The 19,105-nt window shown below is 44.2% G+C and overlaps 2 protein-coding genes and 1 long non-coding RNA gene across 4 annotated transcripts in view; 1 reads left to right on the forward strand and 2 right to left on the reverse strand.

The window, feature by feature from the left end:
- LOC139049874 (uncharacterized) overlaps positions 1-455 on the reverse strand; it is a 58,790-nt gene extending 58,335 nt beyond the window's left edge. The window contains exon 1 of one of the 2 annotated variants that reach the window (XM_070525731.1): positions 238-455. In XM_070525731.1, the coding sequence (XP_070381832.1) occupies positions 238-330 (93 nt within the window). In that variant the 5' untranslated portion in view covers positions 331-455. The remainder of the gene's footprint in view (positions 1-237) is intronic. The other variant, XM_070525730.1, reaches the window with a different exon arrangement.
- LOC139049879 (uncharacterized) overlaps positions 1-19,105 on the forward strand; it is a 225,462-nt gene that overhangs the window by 138,530 nt on the left and 67,827 nt on the right. The window contains exon 2 of the long non-coding RNA XR_011508649.1: positions 9,010-9,163. This is a non-coding gene — a long non-coding RNA (uncharacterized lncRNA). The remainder of the gene's footprint in view (positions 1-9,009; positions 9,164-19,105) is intronic.
- The window catches only part of LOC139049876 (uncharacterized), a 60,561-nt gene continuing 53,893 nt past the window's right edge, over positions 12,438-19,105 (reverse strand). Inside the window, exon 8 of the mRNA XM_070525734.1 lies at positions 12,438-12,582. Within this exon, the coding sequence (XP_070381835.1) occupies positions 12,565-12,582 (18 nt within the window). The 3' untranslated portion in view covers positions 12,438-12,564. The remainder of the gene's footprint in view (positions 12,583-19,105) is intronic.

The following is a 19,105-nucleotide window of genomic DNA, read 5'->3' on the forward strand; positions in this document are numbered from 1 at the left end:
CCTTGCTTTCCATTTTCCACATTCTTTAACGTACAGCGCATCGCTGTTATCGTTCGCCTCCTCAATTTTTCTTCATGCCTGTTTGTAGAGAGAGAGAGAGAGAGAGGGAGAGGTAAACGCGATGAGAAAGGAAGTGATGTTAACTGGATGAGATTCCGGTTTGCTACCCTGCACGGGGGGGGGGTAAGGGAAAATGACAGACGGAATAAGGGAGAAGCAAGCATCTGTACAGCTTACGTGATAGAAATAGTGGTGTCCTTCCTTGTGCATGATGTCGAGCATATATTGGAAATACTCCTGCGGCATGTCGTTGAGCTTGAACTTAGCCATGTCTACTTCGGTTTAATATAGAACAGTGCGCGAGTTGAAAAACTACCGAGGAGCGTTCGGGGCTGAGTAAACTCCGCTGGCTATTCTGGGAGGGTTCTGAAAGCAGCGCTCGCGCTCCCTTGGCAACAGCACACAATCGGGCAATTTTTCAGTTTGGATGAATGGGCATAGCTTCTCGAGCTCCGTAGGTTCGTTCAGAGCATTGTGCAAGGTTAACTGTGCGGCAGCCTCATAAATTGACGCTAACTCATGGTACTTGACGCTGCCATAAATTTTGTAGCTGCGAATAGCTCGATCTTTCTGCCGTACTTCGAGCGCCAAATTTACTGATCGTTCATGGCCATAATGATGTCACTTCTCGTCTTTGCGCATTAGAACCCATGATACTAGTATGGCACTAGTAATCAGTATTATTAGACTATAATGTCTCCATTTTCATTTATGGTGCAAGGTGTAGAACTTCAAAAATCATCTGTCTTTCTTTCGTTCTTATTTACTTTTTTTATGATTTCTTCATTTATCGAGAAAGAACGCTCTGACCGGCTTTCACAGAGCGGAATTTGAAAACATTTTGCAGATAAATGCACATTATAGACTTTGTTCGAAACAAAGGTCTCGTACAGCGGATAATTAAACGTTGTATTACTGTTTCGCTTGTGCATTGCGTTTTAGCAAAGCGATCACGTGCCTTCCCGGCCATCAGCAAGACACAGACACTTATCACGCGCCCCACACGATCTACACTGTAAACAAAAATTTGCCTGTTTCGAAATTTTCGTGGGTTTTTTGCCCCAAAACTGTCCATCCCTGAATGTTTACTCCCATATATGTGACAGTACACCTAAATAGCGCCTAATTTTACTTTTAGTTCCGTCGTGTTCTAATGCCTTTTTTGTGTCATTTATTTAATTTACAGAATGGCTCTAGGAATAAAATAGAGTTGAACTTATTCTATGACTCCTTGATGGCACCAAGTTCAGCTACGGTGTGTACGAAAATGCGAAAACACTAATCAGAAAGGTGCGACGGTGCGTCAGCGCGCTCAGTCGCGTACTGTTAGAAAGAAAAGCTGCTTTCACTTGCCTTGCATAACAACGATTTAAAAGGTTTCTTACAATTATTAGACTAATTGCCATGACGATCGCTGGATTGATATTCGCGTCGAGTGTGTGTGAAAACGATAATGCAACAACATGAGTGATATAATACGACCACCTTTCCAGATCGCTACCATTGATAAGACAAAGTGGGCCTAAACACAAAAATAATGCACTCTTCATCCGTGACAGCTATTCTCTTTCCTTCGGTACACCGTGCAAGGGATCGTAAAATAAACGTAGGGAACTAATATAAAATGCTACGAAATGGAGACACCATAAGAACTCAAGCAGGGTTTGGGCACGGGCTAGATGGTATTCCATTGCAAACATCACTTACATCGCGCACATAGACAGAGGGACCTCAGTTATAGTATGTATTTCAAACATAACACGATGTTTTATTATGAATCGTCTAACGCGATTACTTCCAGGAACATCTATGTGTCCTTAACGCATTGGTATGCCTGAAGGTTTAATTTTCGACATTCCGCTGCTACTCCTTGAAGCAACCCTAGTATGTCCGAGCTGCATCAAAACAAACTTGAAACTGAAGCTTGAAACTTGAAACCTCAAACTTGAAACGTGAAAGCTGCCCAAACTGCGACCACTGCTACGTGCCGCAGTACTAGCGAAAATATTCTGCCTCTGGCAAATATATATGGCAGAGTGGCACACTAGGGCCTCCTCCCTAGCAACCAGCAAAGGGAGATCAGCCTCGATGGACTTTATTCTGGATCTTTAACGCGACCTTAGATGGGGCTACACTAAGAGTATGAACCCTGGTAGAATTATTACACGACACTAGCCACCAACCCAAGTGCGCTGATCTCTCATTAACCACCATTCATCACACCTCTATATTGTAATCACCGTCTTCTATAGCGCATTCGTTTCCTGTTCTCTTTACTCAGAGCACAGCTGCAGGTAAGGTCGTACAAGTTGAGGCTAACCTCTAGATAAGTCAAATTTCTCCTCGTCGTCGTGAACTTAACCAAGGCGGCCATCATTAAGCGCTTGTTATGGTACGCTTGAAACCCTACGATCCTAAAGGCGTCTTCTTCGCCTTCATTAAAGAAAGACGACGAGCATTCCTTGAGCGAAATACAAAACTAAAAATTCTGGGGCTTTACGTGCCACAATCACGATCTGATTATGAGGCGCGTGGCGGTGGGGTGCTGTTGGTTAATTTTGATAACCTGCGGTTCTTTAACAGGCGCCAATGCACGGTACGCGGGTGAATTTGCCTTTCGCCTCCGTTGAAATGCGGCCGTCGCTGCCGGGATTCGCTCGCGCTATCTCGTGCTTGATAGGGCGACGCCATAGCCTGTAAGCCACAACGACGGGAGCTTTTAATGAAAGAGACGAGAGAGAGAGAGAGAAGGAAGGAAGGAAATGCAGGGAGGTCAGCCAGGCTAAGTCTAGTTCGCTAACCTACACGTGGGATGGGTGCATCTTGGGCTAATTGGTGACCAATCTTTAACGGAACGAATCCCAACACTCCCTACGTCTCACTTACGTTCTCATCAACCTTTACGGTGTTCACGTATACAGATTTTAAAGCACGTGCATACTGTGAGCAGTAATTTCAGTTGACTGTTCGTAGACGTACGCAGTATTATAAACATGACGGGGGAAAAAATACTGCGCACTTTCTTCTGAAGGCGAAATTACGTCAGTGATGGGAAGTGCCGCGACAACGTTATACAAGATATTAAAGAACGTTACGCAAACTTGTCAGGGTACGGGGATGCATACGTTCTGCTTGACGATAAACCTCATTTCATTTCCAGCCGAGCTACTCGGATTTATTTTACGGCAAAGTATTCTTTGCCTCATACTAAGCACTTTGATGTAGGTAGGTAGGTAGTTAGGTGCCCGTATCGCCTCATCTCGGGCGGCTTCAATAAAAGAAAAGGGATCTCTGGGCACAACAGTGCGATGGTCTAACTACCTGGCGACAATCACACGCACGATTCTCTCGTGCAAACAGGCGACCCGCCACTATGTCGCATATTAGCCCCCGCCCTTCGCATCGGCTCCATTGCGTAGGCGGAGATAATACGGGCATGGCTGGGCCAGCTGCCATACCCCCTAGGTAAATGGTAGATGCATCACGAGCGCCCATTTCTCTCCTGGTGCTTGGTAGACCGAATACCGAGAGGGAAGAAACAAACGAAAAAAATGTAGCCTGCTTCCATGTCAACGTCTTGTTTTGTTTCTTTTTTTACTTTCTCTGCAGGCGTCAACGGAAACTAACGCCGCCTGCATTAATTTTTTTTTTTTCAGATTGTTTTCCTCTTTGAGATGTTTTTACAACACCCTTCAGCTTCTAATTTTCTTGCAACATATGTGCAATGCATCTGTGTGAAAAGTTAAATTTTTATGTTCAGAACGCGCGAGCCAGCATGCCATGCCATACGCTTGTTTCGCTCAGGCAAAACATAAGTAGGTGCGAAAATGTGGTTTAATCACTGTTTTATTAGCAACCTATCGAACAGCAATACAATACACAATACAATAATGTAGAGCTGAATATCCCATTAGTCAGTAAAAATGGACGCATTCTGTACTACGATCATACATACCTAAGACAGCTAGCTTCCTAGAACTTCTGTATAGAAAATTGTTACAGAGGCCACCTTTGTTTGCTGCGCACAACATAACTCTACCAAAGCAGTTTTTATCGCAACAGTTTTTTGTGAATGATAAAAAGGATATCAAGAGCAGCACCTCCTCATTATTAGCCTCCCAGTATTAAAAAATTCCCTTTTATTTCTTACAACGGGTATACTTGCTAGAGAGACAAGCTATACCCAGTCAATTTCCTGCATAACTCTCCTTGTGCTAATGTGCCGAAAAATATTCAGCAAATTATATTGAACATGCTTATACTCCATTTTTCATATGTGCCTTTGTTTCGCAATACAATACCGAAAACTTCTAGGGTTTCATTCAGATGTGCAACAATGCGAAAAAAGGTACCAATACGAAATTCCTCGCGAGCTTATTGCAGAAGTTTCTTAAAATTTGCAATACACTTCAATTCAATTCAATTCAATTTTATTTCCCAGAAGCATCTGGACGACTTCCCGGCTAAAGGCTGGACAAAAGGCGCAGGAAGCCGTTACTAGGCATAGCGCACAAGTCACATAAAAAAACCAGGTATAATCGCAAGCAGTGGAATCAAACACTGTATCAGTTTAAGAAATCAGTTTTACGAGATACGCCAAAGATCAGCAAATTAAGTATTGAAAGAAACAAAGTTGAGAACAGGTAACGAAAAGACACAAAGTTGAAATTCATCTTCAAGTGCACTGTACGCAATCAGTAAGCATGAAAACACGAAATAAAAAAAACAATATGACTTACAGCACGATACATAAGCAATCGCAAACACTCTGTACATAAATAATACACAATAGGCCATAAACATGGTATCAAACCGAAAGGTCACTCACAATGCGCTGGATCATTTATTTAGTCACAATTGCACAACATATCTTCGAAGCTGCCTTCTACTATATCCAGCAGTATTTTCGTGCTTATTAAGTGTTAAGAGAACATTGTGAGCCAGTGACTGAAATTTGTAATTCGTACGAAAATGTGGCATCGCCCACATATCAGTGCAGCGCGTTTTAACAGTCGGCGAGTAACGTTGTAACGATGCCAGAGAAGAGAGGTAATTAACAATTTTAGTTGATGAAAAATTAAACAACTGCAATAACCGAAATTCATACACTTTATCCACGCGAAGTCAATAATGCTCTAGAAATGCTTCTTTGGTGGTAGCTGTGCGTTCAAGATTTGAAATTTGTCGTATTATTATTTTTTGTATGGTAACAATCTTATTTATATTAGCTTTAGTTGTGGTAGCGCAAACCAGGTTGCAGTAGTTTGTGTGAATAAATCAGAGCGTAGTAAATTTGAAGCTTTCCTTCTAGTGGAAGAATACTACGACAGCGCGATAGTACCCTTGTAACTGCAGACAACTTTTGACAAAGAAATTCGATGTGAGTATCTCATTTCAAATTTGAATAAAAATATACTCCTAGAGTTTTGAGGTCACTGACAATGGCAACAGGCTGGTGTTCATCGCTAAGCTGATGAGACGAGGAAACCTTTTTGTTTTTTGCACAGAATATGATGGCCTTCGTTTTAGTTGCATTAATCCTGAGTTTTTCTTTTTGGACCATAAAGACACCTTATCCAGAACTTCATTGCATTTCATAATTGTTTTATCTAAGTTAGAAGCACAGACAGTAAAAGTGGCATCATCAGCGTGCATCATAAATTTAATTTCGGTGTCTATCAGGACAATGTCATTATTATAAGTATTGAATGAAAGTGGACCCAATACGCTACCCTGAAGCACTCCGTGCGTGACGGGTGAAAAAGATGATTTGTTATCGTTAATAGTAACACATTGCTGTCGGTCCCGCAGGTATGACTCAAGCAAGGCCAAAGGTTTCCCGCGAATACCGTATTGTGTAAGCTTTGTCGTAAGAACATCGTGGTCAATGGAATCAAAAGCCTTACTAAAATCTAAAAAAAGACCTACTGTATAGAATTGTTGTTCAATGTTTCCTAGGATGGTTTCTTTTAGGGAAATAATAACTCCCTGTAGACCTTCCCGCTTGGAATCCAAGTTGAGACTCTTTTATCACATTTTACAGGTCGAAGAATTTCGTTAATCGTGAAAATATGTTTTTTTTCCAACCCCTTAGATAAAACAGGTAGAACAGGACTTGGTCTGTAATTCGATGCATTGTTTTTTTCTCCCCCCTTGTATATTACTGATGCCCAAGCCTTTTTCACGGCATCGGGAAAAATTACAGTCTCCATCACTAAGTTAAAGATGTAGGTAAGTGGGGAGGTGATGAACGGCAAAACATGTTCAACGGGTTCAACTTGGATGTTAGCGATATCTAGAGCCTTACTATTTCGCCATATCATAAACGTGCTTTGGATTTCATGTTCATTGGTTGGTTTGAGAAATATACTGTCAACAAAATTGCTATATTGTGTGCTGATGTCTGGTGGGCTATTATCGGCTACATTTACATTAACAAAGTGAGTATTAAAATAGCCTGCAAGCTCTTTGCCTTTAAGTTCATGGTTGCCAACAGTTAATGTTTCGATAGAAGGCATACTGGTATTACGACCGAGAACATCATTTAATTGTCTTCCAAGCAACATCAGGGCGTTGCCGAGTAATATGTCCAAAAATGTGTTGATCATAGTTTATCTTGGATCGCCGCAACTCTACGCTAAGCTGATTTCTAAATCTCTTAAATTGTTTGAGTGTTTCTTTCTGAACGCGTCCGCAAAAAAGAATGATAAAGGCGATTTTCACTTTTTATCATGTTTATATGTTCTTGAGTCACCGAAGGCTTCCGTATCTTTTTGTATACCTTCATCGTCATGAGCGGGAAATGTCGTGCGTAAATGCGCACAAAAGCCTGCAGGAATTCTGTGTACGCATCATTTACATTGGTTTTATGTAATACAAATGACCAATCGTGGTTCATGACGTCTTGTTTAAACGATACGAGCCTGTCCTGGGTAAATCGCTGAATAATCAAAGGCTCAGATCTGGCATCCCTTTCCGAGGAACGAGAGGAGTAAATAAGAAAGATTGGGCAATGATCGCTTAAGTCCGATGCTACTGTGCGAGCACTGCAGACGGTAGAGTCAATATCGGTAATAAGAAGGTCAAGCGCAGTAGAGCTACATTGTGTGACTCGGGTTGCAGTGGTAATTAAATTGACAAAGCCGTACGAAGAGAGCCTGGTGTTGAACTCACGAAAAGACCAATCTTGGTCCAAGATATTTAAAATAAACTCCCCACCACAAACTAGGTAATAGTTGTCCTTACTTATGCAATCTAGGAACTGTTAGAATAAATCTAAAGAACGCAGCATATCTCCTGTCGGAGGGCGATAGATAACGGAGATAATTTGCTCTTTGCGTACCAGAGTAAGAAATTCATAGTCGTCGGTGATTCTGGTAAATTCTGAAACCATTTCGCATTTTTTTCGATCTGTAACGTAGGTGGCAACTCCACCTCCTCGTTTATTATTCCGATTTATGTAGAAAGCATTGTACCCGCTTGACTTAATATTTGCGAATCATTTTGATTCCAGGTCTCCGATAACATGATTATGCTGAACTTGAAAGAAAATTGGTCCAAGAAGAAAGCGATGGAATCATGTTTGTTGCTGATAGAACGTTGATAGAACAGCAGAGCCTCGCACGTCGGAGGGCGCTCTGCTTGGTGTACCGGTAACCCGACGAGCACAGATCTTGCTGACATCGTTTACAATCGTTATCGAAACAATGGGTGAATCATCAGCTTCTTTCGCGACAATCTTCCCATTGTATGACCAAACGCTTTTCCAGTGGTATTCATGCTTCCTTTTGACAGCCATGGCAAGTAATTTCTTGAGGGCGGGGCAAAGATGTTCGTTCACGTAAACTGGTGTTGCGTTCTGAAGGCCAAGGTCATTGTTCGTCAGTCGAGTTTTCTTCGCTTTCTTAAGCACGTTTTGTGCGCGACTTGAACTGGAAAACGATACGAGACCTATCAGCGTTGCGCGTAGGCACGCGGTGACAGACCTCGATATCACCGTCGTCGATAGGCTCGTTTATTGCAGAGCAAACTTTGGAAAGGATTCGTTTGTTCTTTCGTCATCTTGGCATAACTGGCACAGTTGCAAGACAGTAACAACAAATAGGGTTAAGGTTTTGTGTTGAGAAAGAGTGAATGCAGGAGAAGCATATGTCAATAGGCGATTGATAGTCAGTAGAGGTTGGACAGGGACACAGTGATGCACAAACGTTTCGTTGAGCGCGCAGCTTCGGGACATGGAGAAATATTTTCTTAAAAAATGCAAGTCGGCTCCATTCAATGCATCAGGGCAACCTGTTCAGAACAATTCTCCTTTGAATGGTTTTCAAGATCGTCCTCTAATACGCTGATTGTACATTGCGCACTTTCTTTAACAGAGCCTATAGGCCCAACTTCGTGCGACTTGTTTCAAGCATAGGATAGGTGTTAGAGCTATGGTATGAGTTTCGTCATTGGCTGGCAGTCAACCGACATGACAATATCGGTGTTGACACAAAAAGGAGGTGAAACCATTTCAATTTTTCTAGAGCACTCATTTCTGGCATAGCATGCTTTCTTTGCTTAATTATTAGGATTATTCGTGACTTTGCCGCTAGGAGACAGCACCCCCCCCCCCAATTCACACTTTCGCCTTATTAATGAAACCACTGAAGTCAGGAGTGCTGAGCAACATTAGTACTTGCACAACTTTACTCAAATGAGCTCAACACGGGTCTAGCATCCCAAGTAATGACACGCTCCACAATACGTTGCACGATGTTTATGCAAACATTTAAGTATGCCGAAATATATTCTAATCAAGAAGCCGCCGAAAGAGCTATCGAAGTTACAATAAGAATAAAATATAACTAAGATTTTTTTTAATTTTTATGCTTTTGGAGTTTTCGTTTTGCAGCGGGTTTTCTCTCGCGCCGTCTTTTTGAGATCCAGATTGATTTCATTTATCTGCAGCAAAAGCCACCCACAGCTGACCTATTGCAGCAGGTCTTTGCGTCCCCTACTAAAGCAAGCCTCCTAGACCGGGCGTCGGAACAAATGCGGCGGTGAGGTGATGTCAAGTCTACTGTACATGCGGCCGTGACTGTGCTGGCATCGATGTCCACAGGTAAGCTGTGATGAGGCGTCTGTAAGTAGGCCGGTTTTACGCGACGCCGACTGACGACCTCTTCGCGACCATTCTGAAAAATCGTTGCCGACATAACTGTTCGTCGTAGGTAGCTGCGTCCGTTTTGACGATCCGTCTAGGCCATGTAGCGCCTTCTGCCGACAGCTTTGCCGAATGAACAAGCATAAGCGGATGAAGACAAGAAGTTGACAGACACTTTAGCACACGCTAAAGAGGATGAAGGCGAAAGCCCGCGGGTTCACGAGACATTCATTACACTACTTGACATCATCATTCTAATGCGTTAGTTCCTGTTTTTTCCCGCCAAAGGTCGAAGGTGTGACTCCCAGCAGAGGTAGTGTGGTCTACCCTCGTCCTTTGCGATGTCAACTGGAATCCGACTTGGTGCTGTGGCCAGTTCGGAAATATCTCCAACTGAGTTCGAGTCCCACCAAAGGTCGTGGGTTCAATTCCCTGTGAATTCTGGTGCCATAACGCCGGACGGCGTACCGCCGGACATCGGATTTTTCTTCCTATCAGCCATCTTAGCCTTTCGCCTTAATAAAGATCCGCGCATCATGGTGTGCGCATTAATACGACACGTGCCTCTTCATTGTCTTCTTTTGCAATCACTGCTAATTCTGCAAGCCTCGTTGAGCTGTTGGGGCATGGCGCTACATGTGCATTCAAAGTGAATTTCATTATTTCAATCGTATCACAGCTGGTCCTTCCATCTTATATGCGGCTCAGCCTAATCCGACTCTACTTTCGTTGCTACTGCCTGTGGCAGTAGCAAAAAGGTACCGTAATTTCCAGTTGTTTTCTTTAATAAAACGCTTTTTAATGATTGTAGCACAGAAATACCTGGAGCACCATTGCAGTTCGTCGGACACTTTAAAAATTAACATCTCGACGTTAGTGCAGTCCAGAGGTTCCAGAAGTGAACGCGCCTTGTGAACGCACCGACTGTATTTCCCAAATTTATATAGAGGCCTTAATGATAATAATTAAAAAGTTTAATAACGTAATTATGTTCAATATTTAATTAGGTATTTTGATTTCTCGTAGAAGTAATAGCTGCCTGATCGAGTAATTTAGATCAAGAAATTGTGCTATCTCCCGCAAGTAATTTTCAAATATTTGTTGCAGCTAAAAAAAAACCTGTATTATCTCGCAATGTTCATTAAACTATAATGTGTGCTTATTCGTACCGTTAATAAAGAAACAGGAAATGCTCAAAACCCGATACGCTGCACTATTGCGAACTACGGAGTAATTTTGGCACATCCTGGGCGGCATTTTTCTTTCTCTTCGGCTTGCTATAGTTGCAACGGCTGTACAGCAATTAATCGGCGCCACTCGTGTTGGTTGAATCTGCACATTTTCGGCCCTGCTGAAAACAAACAAGAGTAAAAGTTTTGTTGACTTTCTTGAGAATTTGCGGGGCAATGAGGGCGTGTCATCCTTGTGTGTAACCTTGTCCAGCCCAACGTCGCTGAAATGAGCGGTGCTCGCCATAGGAGGCAAAAAGATAGGGGGCGATGGAACGATGCTTATCTAACTGCGCGCACCGACTGAAAGCACTGCAGAGACGCATGCATCGAAGCTAGCGAGAATCATTTCCGAAATGTCTGTACCTTTCTCCAACTGTTGCCGAGGCATGGCACTTGAGATCGCACGTCTGCCGTGCCTCTCCGAGAGACGACCGTGAATGGGACAGACTAGAACTCATTCCCAAAGAGTTTCCGCCATCTTGCAACTATTCAGCCTTGAAAGAACGGAATTCCCCCGCATGACTCTAGTGCGATGAGGCAGTCTCACTAAGGCAATTACGAACAAGCGCACTCCCACATTGCACGCTATATCGTGCGACGAATTCCACGCAATTCCAACAAACTTGTCCCGGTTGCAACGCACCGGCCATACATTACCACGTAACACGGGGCATGTCAGTTAACAGAATCGGTACTTCGTAACTTGCCCCAAACTGTCAGCGGTGGGAATTGCTTTGTTGTCCAGCGTCGATTCCAGGGACCAGCTTGATCTGGTCAGGAAAGCGCGTCGGGTGGCTGCGACTCCTCATGGGGTCCTGGACTGCATGAGGGTTGCCCAGGGTCCCATAGCCCCACATTCTGACAGGCTGTTATTTTCAGTTCATTTCCTCCGTTGTTTTAAATTGACGCTAAACATAATGCACATTTGAGCTGCATTAGTAAATTACCTTGCTAGGATACTGAACAAGCCAACTCTAGCGTGGAGAGCTGTTTGGTATGTCTCAGCAACCTAAAACAACAACCAATGTTTAGGCCGAGAGTTTGGCCAGGTTTCATTAAGGCGAAGCCTTGCGTAGGATGTGCTGCATTTTGTTACGTGCTTTAACATAGCACGTAACCCCTCAATGATATTGTTCATATATACACTTAGAGTACATTTTCCATTCCTGGATTGGGGCGGGGAGGGAGGGTATGTGTGGTGTAACGATGAACCCTTCTGTAGGTTTCATTTGCGTTCCCTACGGTGCACATCACTGGTTACGCTGTAGGAAAATGACGATCAAAACGCTTCTGAATGAAGCTCGCTCAAAGTTGCTCATTGCGAATTTTACCTTTCCTTTCTTTCTTTTATGGTTAGCTTTTCAGCCATGTCGCAGAAACTATGACGACTCACGGTAATCAGGCTACATATTCTCTTCGCGCACTACATACGTTGAACTTGCGTAAAATGTATCAAGCATACGCATTTTTATCTTCGAGGTGCTGGAACATCCAATCGACGAAGGACAACACGTGATGCATCGCGCTTAATCAAGTGAGTTCTCATAATTTAAGAGCCTTTTAATATGGGCCTAATACAGTCAGGAATCTGCGTTTCTTAAAACACAAAATGACGGAATCGAGTAAGTGCGATTTCAAGATTCAGTCATTTTCTCAAGGAACGCGAACAAGCTGATTACTGGTTTCAGGCATTACGAGTTAGTAAATACTTTCCTTTTCCGCCGTTGCCGCCGAAACAGTCCACATCGCCAGCGCTTGTCAAGCATACCTATAGCAAAGTAGTCGTGTGCATAACGACGCTGTGCACATTCAAGTGAAGTGGGGCCACGTTATCTATTCGCAGAATTCAATTCACCTGAAGATGGATGCTGTGTTTCTCCTCTCCCTTGGCACCACTGCTGGACAGAACTGACAAAACCCAAATGACATACAGAAATGTGTGTACACCGCTCAGTGAAGGAAATGCCTTTCTTTTACTGGAAGCTTCTCCGGCTACGATGTAGGAGCGCACGCCAATAACGGCGGTAATACTTTATTGAAACAGGAGTATTCGTTTACTTCAGGCAATCGATCTTGCTAATTACGGGATATCTGGAAACGTGTGAATGCAGTGAGTAAATTCGTCTTCTACGTGTATGGTACGTCCTGCGAAAAAAAAGAAGAAAAGGATCATAAGTTACCGTCGAGAACAAACGAAACTGTTTAGACTTGCACAAAGTACTAACTTGCATTGCCCAAGTACAAACTTGACTCATACTAACCATATCGCAAGGTAGCTAAGCCGGCAGTTCTTTCGTATTCAAACTGTTTCGTGACTTGGCAAATGCGTGATTTTCCAAAAAGCATCATTGTGTTATATGCAAAACGATTGGGCATAGCATTGTGCGCCTACGCAGACATATATTGGCCTCATGCAATCAAACAAATTATGGCAGTAAAGCGCGGTTAGTAACCCAGCAATGCATCCGAAGCCACCATGCACTAGAACACAGGGAACCGTTTGTACTTGCTCGACATGTACATAACCGTTCCTTTAGCGATGGATCCCAAAGCAAGCAAGGCTGCAATATTGTAGCGATGCATTTGTTCGATTCTATGCCATTACTGTAAGCAACGCGGGCAGAGCATCGTTCTGATGACTCACGAAGCGCGAAAATGAATAGCGTCGGAAAGGGCGCCGCTACGAAATCGTGGCTCTGGGTTGATTTCTTTGACCGCCTGAATTGTTGGGCGCAGGGACATGGAAGGCGTGCTGAGCCAACCGGGAACTCGATTCAGGTTCTGTGCGCTTAAGTTGCCGAATTCAGACTACACGGATTCTTTGCTCTTCGGCCAAACTGAGTTTTTATTTTGACTTTTCTTTTTTTGTTTCGTTATTTATTGACATTCATCAACTCCTACTACCCGGTTCTCGACTTCACCACATGGGAAGCGCCACTTCCACAAAGACGACTCTCGCTAGAGTTATCACCATTTATTTATGTTTTATTTTTTTCACTTGGTCAATCTCCCAGAATAGGTACGTTCCATTGAGAAATGAGGTACCACAGCTGTTTAATAATAGAACTAATGTTTTTTTTCGTGAGGTGCATTGTTGTTGTTGTTGTTGTTGTTGTTGTTGTTGTTGTTGTTGTTGTTGTTGTAGCTGATGTCGTTGTTGTTCTTGTCGTCGCTGATGTTGCTCTTGTTGTTGTCGCTGCAGATGTTTTTGTTCGCTGATTTTGTTGTTGTTGACGGAATGATGGTATCCGGAGACATTTGACCACCGCAGGACCAGATGTACAAGTAATCAAATAAAAACTGCAGCGGCTAAAGAAAGACGCAACAGCGCTATCAGCTGAATTCATGCAAATATTTTTGTTATTCTTATATTGAACAGGGTGCAGCGGTGGCGTAGAGGTAGAACACCCGCCTCGCGTGCAAGAGGTCCGTGGTTCGAATCCCGGTGCCGGCAATTTTCCACCGGATTAAAAAAAATTAAAAAAAAATATCCGCGTGTTGATAAAATTGCACACACAGGCCTGGAGTGTGGCCTGATCCCGGTGACCAGAACCGGTAACGCACTCCCTCACCAGAGCAGGATTGGCCACCCTGGTGCAGTACATGGCCACAACCTCCTATGAACACAACAATCAAACCCCGGCCCCCAGTCCCCAGCAGCTGCGAAGCAACTGACCACGGCGGCGGTCAGACCTGCGACGCTGCAGAGGGTGCTAAGAATCACTGGCTCCGGACAGGCCGCCATTGGAATATGAACCTGGCAACGTTTAATGCTAGAACGTTATCTAGTGAGGCGAGTCTAGCGTCTTGGAACACCATTGGAGGAATTAGAGGGCAGTAAATGGGATATAATAGGGCTCAGTGAAGTTAGGAGGCCAAAAGAGGCATATACAGTGCTAAATAGCGGGCACGTCCTTTGCTACCGGGGCTTAGCGGAGAGAAGAGAACTAGGAGTCGGATTCCTGGTTAATAAGAATATAGCTGGTAACATACAGGAATTCTATAGCATTAACGAGAGGGTGGCAGGTCTTGTTGTGAAACTTAATAAGAGGTACAAAATGAAGATTGTACAGGTCTACACCCCTACATCAAGTCATGATGACCAGGAAGTCGAAAGCTTCTATGAAGACGTGGCATCGGCGATAGGTAGAGTGAAAACTAAATACACTATACTAATGGGCGACTTTAATGCAAAGGTAGGCAAGAAGCAGGCTGGAGACAAGGCAGTGGGGGAATATGGCATAGGCACTAGGAATAGCAGGGGAGAGTTATTAGTAGAGTTTGCGGAGCAGAATAATATGAGGATAATGAATACGTTCTTCCGCAAGCGGGATAGCCGAAAGTGGACGTGGAGGAGCCCGAACGGCGAGACTAGAAATGAAATAGACTTCATACTCTGCGCTAACCCTGGCATCATACAAGATGTGGACGTGCTCGGTAAGGTGCGCTGCAGTGACCACAGGATGGTAAGAACTCGCATTAGCCTAGACCTGAGGAGGGAACGGAAGAAACTGGTACATAAGAAGCCGATCAATGAGTTAGCAGTAAGAGGGAAAATAGAGGAATTCCAGATCAAGCTACAGAAAAGGTATTCAGCTTTAACTCAGGAAGAGGACCTTAGTGTTGAAGCAATGAACGACAATCTTGTGCACATCATTAAAGGAGTGTGCAATGGAAGTCGGTGGTAACTCCGTTAGGCAGGATACCAGCAAACTATCGCAGGAGACGAAAGATCTGATCAAGAAACGCCAATGTATGAAAGCATCTAACCCTACAGCTAGAATAGAACTGGCAGAACTTTCGAAGTTAATCAACAAGCGTAAGACAGCTGACATAAGGAAGTATAATATGGATAGAATTGAACATGCTCTCAGGAACGGAGGAAGCCTAAAAACAGTGAAGAAGAAACTAGGAATTGGCAAGAATCAGATGTATGCGTTAAGAGACAAAGCCGGCAATATCATTACTAATATGGATGAGATAGTTGAAGTGGCTGAGGAGTTCTATAGAGATTTATACAGTACCAGTGGCACCCACGGCGATAATGGAAGAGAAAATAGTCTAGAGGAATTTGAAATCCCGAAGGTAACGCCGGAAGAAGTAAAGAAAGCCTTAGGAGATATAAAAAGGGGGAAGGCAGCTGGGGAGGATCAGGTAACAGCAGATTTGTTGAAGGATGGTGGACAGATTGTTCTAGAGAAGCTGGCCACCCTGTATACGCAATGCCTCATGACCTCGAGCGTACCGGAATCTTGGAAGAACGCTAACATAATCCTAATCCATAAGAAAGGGGACGCCAAAGACTTGAAAAATTATAGACCGATCAGCTTACTGTCCGTTGCCTACAAAGTATTTACTAAGGTAATTGCAAATAGAATCAGGAACACCTTAGACTTCTGTCAACCGAAGGACCAGGCAGGATTCCGTAAAGGCTACTCAACAATAGACCATATTCACACTATCAATCAAGTGATAGAGAAATGTGCAGAATATAACCAACCCTTATATATAGCTTTCATTGATTACGAGAAGGCGTTTGATTCAGTCGAAACCTCAGCAGTCATGGAGGCATTACGGAATCAGGGTGTAGATGAGCCATATGTAAAAATATTGGAAGATATCTATAGCGGCTCCACAGCCACCGTAGTCCTCCATAAAGCAAGCAACAAAATCCCAATAAACAAAGGCGTCAGACAGGGAGATACGATATCTCCAATGCTATTCACAGCGTGTTTACAGGAGGTATACAGAGACCTGGATTGGGAAGAATTGGGGATAAAAGTTGATGGAGAATACCTTAGTAACTTGCGATTCGCTGATGATATTGCCTTGTTTAGTAGCTCAGGGGACCAATTGCAATGCATGCTCACTGACCTGGAGAGGCAAAGCAGACGAGTGGGTCTAAAAATTAATCTGCAGAAAACTAAAGTAATGCTTAACAGTCTCGGGAGACAACAGCAATTTACAATAGGCAGCGACACACTGGAAGTCGTAAGGGAATACATCTACTTAGGACAGGTATTGACGGCGGATCCGGATCATGAGACGGAAATAATCAGAAGAATAAGAATGGGCTGGGGTGCGTTCGGCAGGCATTCCCAAATCATGAACAGCAGGTTGCCATTATCCCTCAAGAGAAAAGTATATAATAGCTGTGTCTTACCAGTACTCACTTACGGGGCAGAAACCTGGAGGCTTACGAAAAGGGTACTACTCAAATTAAGGACGACACAACGAGCTATGGAAAGAAGAATGATAGGTGTAACGTTAAGGGATAAGAAAAGAGCAGATTGGGTGAGGGAACAAACGCGAGTTAATGACATCTTAGTTGAAATCAAGAAAAAGAAATGGGCATGGGCAGGACATGTAATGAGGAGGGAAGATAACCGATGGTCATTGAGGGTTACGGACTGGATCCCAAGGGAAGGGAAGCGTAGCAGGGGGCGGCAGAAAGTTAGGTGGGCGGATGAGATTAAGAAGTTTGCAGGGACGGCATGGCCACAATTAGTTCATGACCGGGGTTGTTGGAGAAATATGGGAGAGGCCTTTGCCCTGCAGTGGGCATAATCAGGCTGCTGCTGCTGCTGCTGCTGCTGATGATGATGATGATGATGATGATGATGATGATGATGATGATATTGAACTACCGGTTCATGGCCTGGCCGACCCCCAGAGGGGGCATGTGCCACTAACATATGGGCTCTACATCTACATATATATGGATGATAGGAGACTAAATATATGCCAGAGGCTGCAGCCTCGGGGCCTTCGAGGAGTTCGCTTAGCCACTGCCATTGCTACATATACGCGCGTAACCTGCTGGACTTTGGCGAAGATTAGAGGCCACACCGCGCTTTCTCCACGTGGTTGCTCTGCTAGGCTCTATGATGCGGTACCCGTGGGCCTCTTGAAACTCCATACCTCAGGATGGCAAGCGCGATAGTTCTTTCCATTTTCCTGGGCGCCAGAACTTTTGCCATAACACGGAATCTCCATCGCACAGCCTGTAGTCGTAATGACCGTCGTATAGGTAACGTAACCGGTGAACTTTTGACAAAGAATACAATGGGCGTTCCATGCTACACTTCAGTACGCAGACCTGTAACTTTATTACAGCTATATTTATTGTTTTAGTGTGCGTTTATGAAAACGAGTACCTGCCAGATCCATGCAATCTTCAGTAAGCGCATGCCATAGGTAGTGTAAACTGTTAGGTGGCCCTTTGCCCAAGTTGCCCCAATATCACCAAATCTCCCCCGACATCCGTGAAACTGCATGGAGTTCTGCTTACACACCGCATGCTGACCCTTTGTTCTTCGGTTCTACGGGTTCAGGCTTCGGTGCCACCGCCGTAAGGCGCATAGGCTGTTGACTCTATTGATTCTGATTAGCCTATAAAGAAACCGTGATACTTGCTATAGCCTTATCAAGGACAGACGCTGCGAGGGGTGTTCGTTTACTTGCTTAAACCAAAACTGAAACCTTGTGGAATGCCCCCATTTTCTCCAACTGCCGTCTCCACCGGCTGGATCCTACATTGAAGCTGCCGATTCAATCGAACTTCTCCCACCGTGATGCAACTTTGTAACTTTGCTGTGCCGCAGCTGGTTAGGGGCGGCTTTTACGAAAGCCTACTCATTTCTTATTGGAATGTCCGACACTCCGATCTCCGACTCGCGCAACTGTGAGAAGACGATCGAGCACGTGTTATTTTTTTGTAATCTTTATGACAACGAATGCATCGTTCTTCGGAAGGTGTTACACCGATTAGATAACAGACCATTTTCAGAGACGGAGATTCTCGGACCATGGCCCCACGCGTCGCAGGTTTAAAAAACGGCGCGTGCACTGCTACGTTTCATGAAAGCGACTGGCCTTAGTGACCGATTATAGGCATAAATGTATGCACATTCCCACGCATTCACACCAATGGTATCTTCTTCTCTCCCTTGCCTTTCTTTTCGTCCCTTAAACCCATTCCCCTGTGTAGGGTAGAAAACCGGTCGAGCATCTGGTTCACCTTCCTTCCTTTTCTCCTCCCCCTGTGTTGGTTAGCTCTGTGAGGCCCGTAGGTGCTGTAGCGGAGGGACATGAAATGCAATCGGCAGGCTTTCTTCTGTATAGCTATGCGACGAGACTAATGACGCGCTTAGGCGTTCCCGTTTCATTTATCTATATTTAGCGGCTGCTATCGAGTTGTCGGACTGGGCTTTGCATGTCACGTTCATGTATATGCTAGCCGGTCAAGCTGAACGAGTGTCGAGTCGAACGACGACCGTTCAGCTGCACAGGTTAGGATGACTCATCCTGTCCCACATGGAACCCGCGTGTGAACGAAGAAGGGTCCTTTCGGCGGTTACCGGCGCTGAACGGGACACCATGTTTTATATTTTCACTTGTCATAGCCTCTCTCAAGAATCTTGACCCATTCAGGGTACGAGCACATGTAAATGACGTCGCGACACGCTATTTGAGTCCGTCTTTGGCTCCAACAGCTGTTCTCGTGTTCACACGTGTAAACGTAGGCTATTGCTATACCGCCTGATCTGCCGAGGTCAGCGCCTCATGAAGCGTTTCCTCTGGTGCAAAGCATTTTTTTTTGCTTTTATGTTCTAAGTGCCAGTGCTCCACTGTAGCACTTTGTCTTCATCAAGGGAACGCAGTGTGT

This window comes from Dermacentor albipictus, chromosome 9 (genome assembly GCF_038994185.2).
Source record: "Dermacentor albipictus isolate Rhodes 1998 colony chromosome 9, USDA_Dalb.pri_finalv2, whole genome shotgun sequence".
Taxonomy (NCBI): domain Eukaryota; kingdom Metazoa; phylum Arthropoda; class Arachnida; order Ixodida; family Ixodidae; genus Dermacentor; species Dermacentor albipictus.